Genomic DNA, 13,896 nt, shown 5'->3' with positions numbered 1-13,896 from the left:
TTGGCCCTTGTGAATTTATTGAACGATGACAGAACCCAGCAACTGTCGTTACTCTGAAACCAGGATGCCCCAAACAGGTTTGAAACTTCGTTCTTGAGAATTTTTTTGTTACATATTGGTCAGGCCCATCCATAATAGCACTCAAATGACGCCCGTATTGAAGTGCTTTAGAAAATATACGAGGGATGTCGCAGTGACGTCACAGTGACATCACAGTGACGTCACAGTGACGTCAAATCTGTCATGTGACCCGCGCACGTGGAAGCGTAACGCATTGTAGTGTAGTGGTTAGCGCGCCATGCTACGAACCCGGCGACCCGAGTTCGATTCCTGCTCATGGCCACCACTGGTGACGATTATTTGAACCGGTCCTGGGCCTCCCCTAGGTCGTCTCATCCTCAAACGAGTAACTGGTGTGGTGTGTGAACATCACCACTGGGGTGTCGTAACTCCAAGTTCCGAGTGAAGCCGGGTAGTAAAGCTAGTATTCTATATACCGTAATAGAATTGAGATAACAACGCAGTGCTGACTAAAAATTGGGCTTAAATTACTTTAAAGCAAAATCTGTTTATAATTCTTAAAGATATGTTCGGGTTGAGTCTACACATTTCTTAAAGTAAAATCTAATAATGCTTTTGCAACATGTAAATGTTTTGGCGACGTTCTTACAACTTCATGGAAATGCTTCAAACGTGGAGCTGGGTGAATTGCATGGTTTGGATCTGGAGCGGTGTGCCCACAAAATGAAAAATCGAGGTCTCGATATGAAATGTTTTGCTCTACTATTTAGAAAGGAATGCTGTGTGTGTCCTGCTCTCCACATTTCTCCAGGTGACATGAACGGCAATTTCAAGATTAATAATGCAACTGGGGAAATACAAACGGCCGCACGTATTGACCGAGAAAACACCACCTACATCCAGCCCGGTGATACCATCACATTCTATGTCCAGGTTCGTATAATTAAATAACAACAGTAATAGTGTGGTTTGTGACCAAGTCACACCTTGCTTAAGACCAGCTCTCCCAGAATGCGCCCGATCTCATCAGATTGCAGAAGCCAAGCAAGACTGAGCCTGGGATAGTGCTTGGATGGGTGATCGCCATGCACGTGTTACAGGCTTCTGCAGGGCTGCGGGGTGACCAGCCGAGGGCACTGCAATACGTGCTCCCACATATATATGGCCCCATGCATTTACCAGCGTGGTGGTGGATGGTAAATTAAACCCCATGACCAACAGGCTTTTGGCAGTGGGGGGGGGGGGGGTTCTTCCAGCGCTTGATTGTACAAAGGCTGCGTAATAATTGTATGAACATTAAATATATATTTTTATTTAAAGCTTTCGTGAATGCAGGGATTCATATTCTTGGTTCTTTCGGTAAAGTCACGTAGAAGGAAAATAATAAAAAAAACAATAGAATAAAACACTTTTTTCAAATTTTATTGCTGTGGATTTCTCACCTGATGATGATTGCTTGTGTTGCAGTCGAAACGTCGTGATAATTGTATTGTTATATATTTTTATTATTTTATTATTTGCCTTCTACCTGACTTTACCGAAAGAACCAATAATATTAAATATATTTTTGTGTAATTGATGATCGTGTTAATACTCACTGTTGCAGTTCATTAAACTATTTCGAATTACGATATCGGCACAATTTCATTGTGTTTTACACAATGGTGTGCATGTCATTTTCCTTCCCAAGGCTTCCGAGGTACTCAATGGCAACCATACTGGTCCTTCCAACGCCACAGCTACAATCATAGTGACGGTGATGGATGAGAACGACAATGAGCCCACGTTTTACCTGAAGACGGCCGACGAGCCCATGGGCAGTATTAGCAGCACGTTTGACGTGTACTTACCCGAACAGAGTTCAGCCGGGTCACCGATCTCAAACCTCAACATGTACATAAGGGACCCCGATAAGGTAAGCTTTTCTATTTTCCACACACACACGCACACAAAGGTCCCTCCCCCCATAAAAACATACAAACTGTTTGGGGGCAAGTGCTGTGAGCGATTACCTGTTAAGATTGGGGCGTTACCAAGGAGGTCAAGGGTCAGGCCAGCTACATGCCCAACCACCTGCCTTCCCAGTGCTGGTCATACACCGCAACAGAGGTACCCATTTAAGGCCGAGGGAAACCTAGTGGAGGCCCAGGGACAAGAAATATTACTTGGCACTGTGTTATCCAACAATGTGGACTGAGCTGAGGTTGCCTGAGATTGTAGCGCAGTGCGCTAACCGATGCGCCACTACTCCCCAAACAGAAAGACAAGCACACACTGGCAAAGCTAAAGTTAGAACTATGACCTGATTTTACAGTGTTGTGCATTTTTATATGGCAAGAATTTGTTTTCACATTTGAACTGTGTGCACGGTATATATAATCATTAAATACACAGTTAATGTAAATATTATACGTCATAGATATTGTACCTAAGAGTGTCAGACAATTAAAGTTCTGGAGTGTATTTCTGTGTACTGCACACATAACAATGAATTCTTATGCATGTTTGTAATCAGATGTTGCCATGGTGTAATGGTATCACACTGGACTTCCAATCCAGAGGTTGCCGGGTTCGATTCATTCTTCCGGCAAGGCATGTGCTGGGGTAAAGTGTGGGTATTTCCACCTCTTCCACAGTGTCTGGCCCTGTGTGGAAGAGTAAAGCAAAAAAACATTAGAAGGGGCTCCTTTGAGCCTCCTCTATTGGAGGCCCTTCCACCAGCAGTGGTGTGAGCAAAGCAAATTGCAGGGCTGCGCCTTCATCTTTATTTGTTCCTACTCTCATTGAATTAAGCTGCAGTGGCAGCAGTTGTTGGTCGAGGCTTTTAACGTTGCTATTTTTTTTTCATTCAGGGGGAGAATGGCGAAGTTAGTCCTTTCCATAAACACAACAGTCTTTGAAATCGTGCCCAACGTAACCATAAATGAAGGCCCTCTCACCATCCGAGTCAAAACTGAAAAGTCAGTTGGATTATGAAAAGATCCAAGTGTTATATGTGCAGGTATGGCACTCACCATCCACAGAGACACTCGGCAAATGTCCAAACACAATAATTCACTTATCAGTATCACCAGAGACAGAAAAAGAAACAAAATTAAGCGTCTATAACAAAATATTGCACTTTTATTGGCCTGTACAGAAATATGTACCTTGATTAGTCTTGTTGAACTTGTCATAAGTCAATCTTGATTTGAAGCTTTCGTGACTGCAGGAATCCATACTCTTTGGTTCTTTCAGTAAAAGTCACGTAGTTAGAAATAGAGTAAAACAAATCACGACATTTCGATCACAACACAAGCGGTCGTCATCAGGCAAAGGAGTCAAACTATAAACAGTTTGCCTTTAGAGGCTGCCTCCTTTGCCTGATTACGACCTCTTGTGTTGCGATCGAAACGTCGTAGTTTGTTTTATTTTATTTCTAACTACGTGACTTTGTTGTAAGTCGTCTTCGTTTTCCACTTAACTTGGCCCCAACTCCACATCCTTCATTAAGTTATTCTAAGATCTCCTGTAGTTCACCCCATTGAGCATTATAATGTCACCAGCAAATCAAGAGGTGTTTAATATTTTCTCCATCTATATGTATGCCTTGGTCAGTGCAATTCCACGCGTGCACCCCTCCTTGCTTCGCGGTGCACTTGTCAGATTTCGTTTGTTACATGTTTTTTCGTCACGCTATAATGCCTTTCATCGAATGTACAAGATAACTAGAGTATACTGAAATATGTATGTGTAATGCGAGCAAGGATTGAGGAGGGCGGAGTCTGGGTCACGTGAGGAGAGGGAGGAGTTAGGGTCACGTGGGGGAGAGGATTTAGGGAGAGAACCGTAGGGGATCGGGGAGTTGAGACGGAGTGGAACGGGAGGAGGCCACGCTGGGCAGTACGAGGAGGGTGGCGCGATCGCCACGTGTTGGGAGACCTCGGCACCGTCGGCCATCGGTGTCAGGGCGCAGAGGGCTAGCGGGCTCGGGAAGGCTGGCTGCAGAGCGGAGCAGCAGTGTGGCTGTGGAGTGATCGACGGAGGAGACGCGGGCCTGAGCGAGGACGCCGTGGGAGCGAGATTTACACGAACCCAAATAAAGGACAACGGAGATCGACACTGAGAAAGAGTCCTTTATTACATATGTACAGCATGTTGAACTTCTTTCACCACCGTATGTAGCCAACCGTGCTAATCGGAGGTGCTGGGGAAGGATGACAAAAATGTACTTATATTTTATTGTTTTGAAAAGACACATGTGCTCATCTGCTTCTTCCTATTTGTCATAAATAACTGTGAACTCATTATAGAGTTACCATGAATACAGTATTCTGCCTAAATGAGAAGTCTGTGTCTCTTTGTACTTACAGGTCACTGCCACAAATGGTAACTTCACCACGACGGCCATCGTGACTATTAACCTCGTCGACATTAACGACAACAGCCCAACATTTTCTGACGAAAATATCTACGTCAATGTGTCAGAGGGCGCAAGTAATGGTGACTTTATACATATAATTGAAGTGAGCTCTGCATATACACACACACTTATAGAGCACATGTATACATTCATTAGCACAATCAAAAATCCTTGCATGAAGGCAGCATAAGTTTTGCTCCCAAGATAGGTGACAACAAATATTTGTCGGCACGGTATTTTTTTTTACGTTCGTCAACGATGACTGTGAGTGGACGAAAATGATTGTTTGTGACGATGTCTGCGACTCCTGACCACCAATGACCTAAGCGCGACTATGAAGCCAAAATGAAGGAATATGAATGAAGACGCAGACTTGAGACAATTTAGTAAGGTCGTAATTGTATATTAATAATTTAATTCGTTGATTGGTTGACTTAATAATATTTGGGAGGGTTGGGGGGGGGGGATTGCAAGCCTCTCTCGTGACCTTTTTATACAACTAAGAGTAGACTAGCATTTTTACTGCTTTAGTCGACTAGACTAAGGCCTGTATTCTTAGGCATGGTTCGTTTCAGGCTTGGCTCAGGTGAGGCGGCTCAAAGCCACGCTTAACTTGAGCCGGTTCTGAGCACAGTCCCAGCCAGGCTCAGGATTTCGGTGAGCCGAGCCATGGCTGAGCCGCCCATGCGTCTTTGAAAGGTACCTAGCGGCTCAACCCCGAGTTGAGCGGCTCAAACCTTGAGCTGAGCTCTCTCTGTAAGAGGCAAAGCCAGAGTCGAGCCACGACCAGGAAATACTGCCCGAAGAGAACGACTAAAATAAAAATAAATGCCCGTAAACTAGAAGATATCATATTTCCTAACATAAATGTCCTTTGTACATCATTTCATTTTGTTGCCCAGGCTACCGACATCGACTCAGGAAGCTTTGGAGAAATATTGTTCAGCCTTTCTGGTGCAACAGATGTGTGAGTATCGCTAGTTTCAGCTACTGTGATGCAGTACTTTATACTGGTAGGAACGAAGTGGATCAGCCTACAATAGATTATATCGTCCGTCCGATGTCCGATTACGTGTAGCAACATCGCCCCCTACTGAAAACACTTGGCATGACCCTACAAAAACCTTTAGACTCTGTGAGGCTTTCCTGGCTAAACAAGTGTAACATTCCCTTATAATTCCCTCAAATAGCTTTTAATTAAAACATTTAAATTAATTAGGCTTTCCTGGCTAAACACGTGTAACATTCCCTTATAATTCCCTGAGATAGCTTTTAATTGCAACTTTGAAATGAAATAAAAAAACTCACAGCGCCCTAAAGCCTACAGCTAGGCCTAAAGCCTAGAACTAGGCCTCAAAGTCTCCCTTCGTATCGTACCCCCGCGTGTGTGAAAGGGAGTTAATGTTTAACAATGTTACATTCCCTGATGTTTTAAAATAGAAAAAAATTACATTTAAAGCTTTTACATTAATAATTAAAACATTTAAATTATACATTAATAATTAAAACATTTAAATTAAAAATTAACTCACAGCGCCCTAAAGCCTACAGCTAGGTCTAAAGCCTAGAACTAGGCCTCAAAATCTCCCTTCGGATCGTCCGATTAGCTGTAGCAACATCGCTCCCTACTGCAAACACTTGGCAGGACCCTACAAAAACCTTTCGACTCAGTGGGGCTTTCCTGGCTAAACAAGTGTAATAATACATTATGTTTATATTCTTTGGTTATTCGTTCCTACCAGCCCACCCCGCAGGGTCCTGTTTGTCGCCGATAAATATACGTATGCTGAACTTCTTTAGCACCATACGTAGTCAACTGTGCTAATCGGAGGTGCGAAACGTCATTTTTAAAATACTGATTTGTATCTGCTGACCCAAGCACACTGGTACATCCATCCTATGGCGATTCGAGAACTGTTTGAAGAGGTTATACCTGGTTGGATATATGAAGAAAGGTAATGGATTATGTCATAATAAACAGTGGTTTTTTTCAATTAGTTTCCCATTTGCTCCGTCACCAGGCGCCAGTGAGGCAAGATTAATATTCTCTCGAGCAAACCCCTTAATAGGATTGGTTTACAAGAGTTTTCCAGGTTTGGGGACAGACCCAGGTTATCATTTTGAATCTCGTATTTGAAGCACCACAATAACCTCGCCAAAAGCGTTGAGGGTTACGTCCGTGTTGAGCAAAAACTGCGTCTGACAGATAATAGACCTCGTGGGGAAAATAGGGTTGCGTTCCTTGGTACGACATTATCACCCCCTCTTTGTTCAACTTATTATTCTATGTGATTCCCCCCCCCCTCCCCTTGTTGTCATGCCAACAACAAAAAATCACGCATGTAGCATACATGTAAAAAAGTTAAATATGGGACAAAATGTAACACTTAAAAAAACTATATGAAAATTTTTAATTTATGTACAATGAATGACGCCGATGATCAAGGCAAAGAAGAAGATGATGATGATGATGTTGGTGGGGGTGTTATAGGGGGCTTAGACGTGGAGGGAGACCGCATGCGAGTGTTGGGGAGGGCAGATGGTCACGAGATTTCCCCCCCAGCATCTACTGTACTCGTCGACACGGAGATGAGAATCTTAGTGGCGTCAAAGCGACGCAGGGCCGAAGCGTCACCTCCCCCGTGTTCCGGTAAAACGTACCTCAATAAGTGAACCGTGTGGTGTATAACCAAAACATGTGTTCGATAAAACAGCATTGTGCAAGACAGATCAGCAGTGTCTGGTGCATACGATGTTTTCTTCTGAAGCTATAGCCGGTAGATGTGCTCAAAAACAGTGTTTTATAAGGCATTTCTCTTTTGACCAAAGTTGAACAGTCAGTTCAGGGTCTAAAGACTAAACCGTACACAACCAGAATATAAACTGGAAGGGTGAAGTAATTACCTTAAAATTTCCATGCCAAGAGTCATTACCATATACATTTCTCAAATAAACAACCGTGTGACTGCTTTTTTTCCTCATCTTGACTTGCAATTCATGTGCACGATACCGCTTGCAAAATGGCAGGGCAGCCATTTTACATTTTCACCTGGCTGATGACAAGGACAAACTCTCTCAGCCACTTCATGCGAGCGCCATGAAATGGCAGCTCGTTGACCTTTGGAATCTTTTTACAGCCTCCACTCTAATGCCTCAACGGTTGCAATCTCACCGATGCGACGATTAACAAAAAACAACAGCGACGAACGTTAAACGGACTCCGCAATATGTTTTTCTGCGCGCAGGAGGGACACGTTCCAGGTGGACAATGTGACGGGAGCGCTTAGCGTGCGTGACAAAAAGCAGCTTGACCGCGAGACGAAGCCTGTGTTCTACGCCAACGTCATCGCCATGGACGGTGGGGGCCGCGTCTCGAGCGTGCCCCTGCAGATCAACGTGTTGGACGTCAATGACAACATTCCCCGGTTCCAGCAGATGACCTACACGGCATTCTACAAAGAGAACATGGTCAACGATCCCATTTTAATCCTGGTAGGACATGCTCCGCACGCGGTTTTACCAACGCCAAAGCTCCTGTTTGTATTAAATTAATACATTTTAGACCCAACATTAGTTTTGTAATCTCTATGTTATCTAAGGACTCGGTGGCTTGTTCAGTTGAAACACGGTTGGCTACGTACGGTGCGAAAGAAGTTCAATATGCAAATATAAATACTAAAGTTATACAATTCCACCACGGTCGATCGACAGGGTACGTGTGGTGGGGCAAAGTGTGGGTATTCCCATCTCTTTTTCAACGTGGAAGAGTAGGCCCAAAAAACAGCCTCTCGAGGGGGTTCCTCTGGAGCCCCCCTGTAGTGGAGGCCCTTGCAGTGGCGTGAGCAAGAAATTGTAGGGCAGCACCTTTCGCCTCTATTCACGTGCACAAACATTGCAGAGGGCGCCATGCTCCTCTTACAAAACGAGTGTCATGTTCAAAGAACGTCTCGTAACACGCGGCGGTTGCTGTTGCCTCCTCTTGTTGATCACCTGGCACGGCGAAGGCCACGGATAAAGATGAGGAAGGCACCCAGAACAGCAACATCACGTACTCCATCTTCGGAGGGGACGACTTCTCGAATTTCACCATCGACGCCGCCTCGGGAAAGCTGACCGTCAGCGGGCATCTGGACGCAGAGTCCATGGACCCGTCGCTGAATGGGATGTTCAACCTCACGGTGATGGCACAGGATCAGGGAAATCCTCCGCTCAACTCCACCGTGTCGGTCGTCGTCAAGGTGGAGGTAGGTTGGACGCGCCGTCATCCGCTAACGCCCAGCAGCGCAAAACAACCGGATTTCCCATCGCAGCCTTTCTACTGATCTCTCTCTCTCTCCTTCTTCTTCTGCATGCGCCACCACATCTGCGCAAGGTTTCAATAATATAATGAATTATGACAATGAAGTACAATCACAATATTCACAACAAAACTGTTGAGCAAAAAATAATAATAAAGACTATGGCACAACAAACGCTGTTTAACATTCTTTATGATGTGTATTTTGTTAGGATTTGAATGACGAAACTCCGGTCTTCACAAAGCCGGTGTACACTGCTTCCATCCCAGAAGACGCAATCGCAGGTAACATAACAATGTTGACATTGATTTGTGTTAATTTTGCTAAAGCATATATATTAGTAGAATGTCTCTTTATCTGCAACCATATCACCCGCAAAAACTCATTATCCGCACCCCAATTATTATTATTCTGCACGATTATCCACGGATTTGCCCCCCCCCAAAGATATGTGAAGTAAATTGGCAGAGAACATTGCGGATAATAGGATCCCCGATATTCATCCCCTACATCACTGCAGATAAGAGGAGTTCTACTTTGCCATATACAGGACGTCTTGTGTGCATCTCAGTCACAATGCACGTTTACCTATGTGCAGGTGTATATGCATCTGCATGATATATTGCATTATATAGAGTAAAACCTCGGATTGCGAGCATAATTCGTTCCGGAAACGGGTTTGTAATCCAAAGCACTCGTATATCAAAGCACTCGTAATATCAGTTGTGATCATGTGACGCTCGGCAGACAAAGCGTATACGTACTACTCGTATTGCAAGACCTCGCTCGTTTATAAAATTAATATTTATTTTAAAAGTTTGCTCGTCTTGCAAAACACTCGCAGACCAACGGTTTTACTGTATATGTACACACACTTAACTATGAATGGGTGAAGCCCCATCAATTCAAATCCATTTGTAAATATAATTAATATTTGTATTTGTGTATCTTGCAAATGTGCACGAGTGTATGTTGTATGTACTTATGCGCTGCACATGTGCACGCAAATATAAACATTTTTTTTATTTTCACGCAGGACATTTTGTGGTGAGCGTTCACGCTCCGGACTCTGACGTCAGCCCCCCGAACAATCGCGTCAGCTACAGCATCTTCAGTGGGTCGCGAGGAAACTTCCTGATCAGAGCTGTTCCGATAGCCGACGGCTCTTTAGACTTCGTCGGCAACATATCAGTGGATTCCGGCAACCAGCTCGACTACGAGGTAGACAAAATCTACACGATGGTGATCGTGGCGACTGACTTGGGCTTCCCGGAGCGCAGCTCAAGCACCACTGTTACGGTCCTCATCACAGACGTAAACGACGAGACTCCGGAAATCAAGGATTTGCCCCGCAGCGTCGATGCCGTCGAGAACGGACGGCCTGGGGCGATGGTGGCCAACGTGACTGGATTTGACAAGGACACGGACGCGGACCTGAAGTTTTTCATCAGCGACCACTCTTGCTACAAAGGAGTGAATAGTGTCAACAAATCGGAATGCGCCAGGTGGTTTGAGATCAACAGCACATCTGGAACCGTCTACTATGGTGACATCGAGGTGGACTTTGAGAAGATCACCAGGTGGATCTCACTGTGGTCCTCATTGATCTTGCGACAGTGAAAAGCAGAAATTTTACCTGTAAGTGAGCTGAATAATAAGATGCTTAGAATAGGCCCGAACGGCGTGTTAAGAGTGCAAGAACAATTTGCCTACAGCCATTGCCAGTACATAATTTCACCCGGAACTGTCCGGAACTGTTGTCCTCGAAATTATTTCTGGGATGCCACATCCATCTCACAGTTACGTTATTCATGGAATTTGTATAAACTTGTTCAGAGGAACGTATGTTACAATAATATACGTTATTGTGGATAGGCCTTCTTTGTACTCTAGTGGTAGTGTCCTGATGCAGATAATCCCGAACTAAAAGCCAGTTTAGCAGCGTTCTGGAAAATATTGAGTGAGAAATGAAGCACAGGCCATTACTCAATAATGCCGTCATCATCAGCATCATCATAAAGCTGTGTTTGGGTCGTAAAGTAATGTGTTAGAAATCTGTAATACGCTGTTGTGGAGTGAAATCACCATTACGTTTTAAGATAGCTGCGTTTGTCTTCTGTGAAGAAAGCACACATCTTCTGGTGCTTAGGTGTAGCCATTTGGGAACTCCTTAATTAAGGATCATTATATACTTGAGACAATATAAATGGGTTACGTGCAGAAGAAACAAATATAAATTCTACTTTACGCTTATAATCGTGATAGATGATATTTCATATTCATGATTTCAGATACAGCCTCGCATGCATTAACGACTCTTATGTGAGCTGGAATTCGGTTAACTATTATTTTAGCAGGTGACAGCTTAATGAGACAAAGTTTGCGTCAAGGGAGATCTTGCATATTTGCATATATTTTACTGATGCTCAATCACGTGGGCTATCTCAGGTTTCTTAACAACCATTATCCTTTTTATCAACACAGCTGGTGTACTCACAATCAACATTGTGGATGCCAATGACAATGATCCCATTTTCCAAATAAGACCTTCGACAGGTATGTTTACACAGGATGCCATAGCAACATATACTTGACCACACTGCATGTCACGGCACTTTTATTTCTGATTCCTTCCCACGCACTGCTCCACTTTGGAATTCCCTCCCATCGTTTATTTCCTCACGTTGCGGTGATAACCTCGCTCAATGCAAGAGACGCATTATCGCTCATCCATCACACCATCGCCAGTTGCTGTTTGTTGCTGTCCACGTGGGCCTACGCGCGACAAATGTGGATAAGCAAAATAAACCTCAGTACGTTTCCAAAGTCACAGACATGTTTGTGTTTGTTGACCCCAGCTAAATGAAATCTACGTGTTTGCCTTCGCAGGTGTAATCGTTGCAGAAATTGCGAATGATAAATACGTGTTTCCAGAAATTTGGCAGGTAAAGTATTTGTTTTCCATTATTCATTGGAATCTTTGTCTAGCTCTCCACCACACGCTCATTTTAAGTGTTTGCACGCGACCTATACCACGTACTGTACAAAAAGTTTAAGTTCGGAGTAACAGTGAAGATGGGCAAAATACATTAAAATGATAAATTACATTAAAATTTTGACTTAAAGCTTTCGTGACTGCAGGACTTAATATTCTTTGGGTCTTTCGGTAAAGCCACGTAGATAGGAAAAAATATATAATACAGATACAACTTACCAATTCAGCGTGTCTAGTGGAATTTCGATACCAATTATCAGTGAAATTGAGGTGTGTAATTTCGACAACAGTCACAAATTAGAAACAATGAAATGACTAAAAAAAAACCTAAGATGCGTTATTAAAGGCAAATTATTCGGCGATGCTGCATTGGCAGTGGCGCATAAGCACAAATATCAAACAAAAAAAACTCTCAAAACGTAACACTGTGTGCCTTAAAAGGAAAAAATATATATATATCTCGTCCGGTCTCTAAAATGATGGCGCCGGATTTACCGCTCGCTCATGGCATGTGTTTCACCCCCTTGTATTGGACTCTTGGTCAAAATAAATAAATATAAACACCTTTTTTTAAAGGAGACATTTTGAGCAATGCTCATTCTTCATAGCAATATTTTTTTTCCTTAATTGAAACGTCGCCTGTTATGTATTTTCGCACCTACGATTAGCACAGTTGGCTATGCAGAGTGCGAAAGAAATTCAACATACATTCCATTTACATTATTATTGACGAATGCATCGAGTGCTTTTACTGCTGTTGCTACGATGCGTTATTGTTATTCTGCATAGGCGACAGACAGTGACGAGGGAGAAAACGCCAAGCTCAGGTTCAGTGTGACGAAGCTGCTGCTGGTTCATTCCAACAACATATCGGAGGAGCAGGATGTGAACATATTCTCCATGGAGACCCAAGCGAGCGAAAACAACAACCAGTACACGGGCTCCATGGGGTGAGTGGACGCCGTCACCGTGGTGGCTTTGCCACTTTACTCACACCACGGCAGCGCCGGCGAAATGACACAAGACACCTGTGAGGCTGTGGTGGCAGTGGGTGGTGCACAAACACTCGGATAACAACACCTCAGCGCGTTCGTCAATAGCAATGCCTTCGAGACATTTACGTTCATCGTTAAAAATTATAATTTTGGGCCTTTGCTTGAATTGTCAGCTGTTGTGTGCGTGATTTTTTTCTTGTTCCTTTGAGTGCGGGGTCATTAACCTAATTTCAATTAGTGGTCAAACTAAATTTGTATTTTTTGCGTGCATCTTTTTTTGTTTTTTTACACAGCATAACAAGAGCCATAAACCCTGCGCAGGACGGAAGGTACATCATCACCGTGACAGTGTCGGACAACGGGAGTCCTCAGCTTAGAGCATCGACCGACTTCACCGTACGTCATCGTCCTTCCAGCACAACTTTACATACGCCTCCTCAGTGCGGTGGTCAGCACAAAGTCCACCTTTAAGACCCTGGACGGCACTTAACCGTGTTAGAAAAACACATGTGAAGGAAGATGCAGATACCTCCTGCATGAGTGGTGAATTTCGAAGTATGGCTGTGGTGAAAGACAACCCCTTGCTTTTTAAATCCTCTATATTAAGTTCACTTGCTTGCTTGCTTGCGTGCTTACGACCGTGCAAATCTTTCGGTCGTTTTTTAACCCACTTCCCGTGATCCAATCGAGCTGACATTTTGCACACAGACTCGTTGTGCGTGACAATTTATTTTCGTGAAAATTTTTTCCAAAATTTTACACTTTTTAGGAATTTTTTTTTTTTATATTTAATTACCAATTGCTTAATGGTGGCAGGCAATCATCTGACCCATAGGTGGCAGCCATCTCAAGCCAGAGGACTCTAGCCGCCACGCATATAAAGGATTTATAGTGAAAAACGTTGTTTTTACGGGTTAATTTTTTTGTGTTTAGTGTGTTGTCCTTACCCACACATATTAGCATGGTTGGCTATGTACAGTGCGAAAGAAGTTCAACATACACATGTACATCACATTATCAGAATCAGATGTTTTTTGTTTAGATTGGAGGAATCCGATGAGCTATGAAGCTCTTTTTCACAGATGTCCAGTAGTTCAAAGATATCCAGTAGACACCAAATTGTATCGTGTATTATATATCTCTATGTTAGGATATGGGTCCCTTTGTGAGGCGATGGATTTCTGT

General features: G+C 43.5%; 1 protein-coding gene across 1 annotated transcript in view; it reads left to right on the top strand.

The window, feature by feature from the left end:
* Window positions 1-13,896, top strand: part of LOC133350589 (cadherin-related family member 2-like) — a 51,321-nt gene that overhangs the window by 25,499 nt on the left and 11,926 nt on the right. Inside the window, 16 exon segments of the mRNA XM_061565083.1 lie at window positions 833-954; window positions 1,712-1,936; window positions 2,874-2,891; window positions 2,893-2,976; window positions 2,978-3,022; window positions 4,374-4,526; window positions 5,326-5,390; window positions 7,669-7,915; window positions 8,428-8,667; window positions 8,933-9,005; window positions 9,758-10,300; window positions 10,303-10,359; window positions 11,206-11,277; window positions 11,611-11,666; window positions 12,506-12,666; window positions 13,005-13,107. Coding sequence (XP_061421067.1) covers window positions 833-954; window positions 1,712-1,936; window positions 2,874-2,891; window positions 2,893-2,976; window positions 2,978-3,022; window positions 4,374-4,526; window positions 5,326-5,390; window positions 7,669-7,915; window positions 8,428-8,667; window positions 8,933-9,005; window positions 9,758-10,300; window positions 10,303-10,359; window positions 11,206-11,277; window positions 11,611-11,666; window positions 12,506-12,666; window positions 13,005-13,107 — 2,264 coding nt within the window.

This window comes from Lethenteron reissneri, chromosome 34, assembly GCF_015708825.2.
Source record: "Lethenteron reissneri isolate LAM-NWPU_2019-01 chromosome 34, ASM1570882v1, whole genome shotgun sequence".
NCBI classification, from domain to species: Eukaryota; Metazoa; Chordata; class Hyperoartia; order Petromyzontiformes; family Petromyzontidae; genus Lethenteron; species Lethenteron reissneri.
Note: the sequence above shows the minus strand (reverse complement) of the source record. Positions and strands in the feature narration are given on the sequence as shown.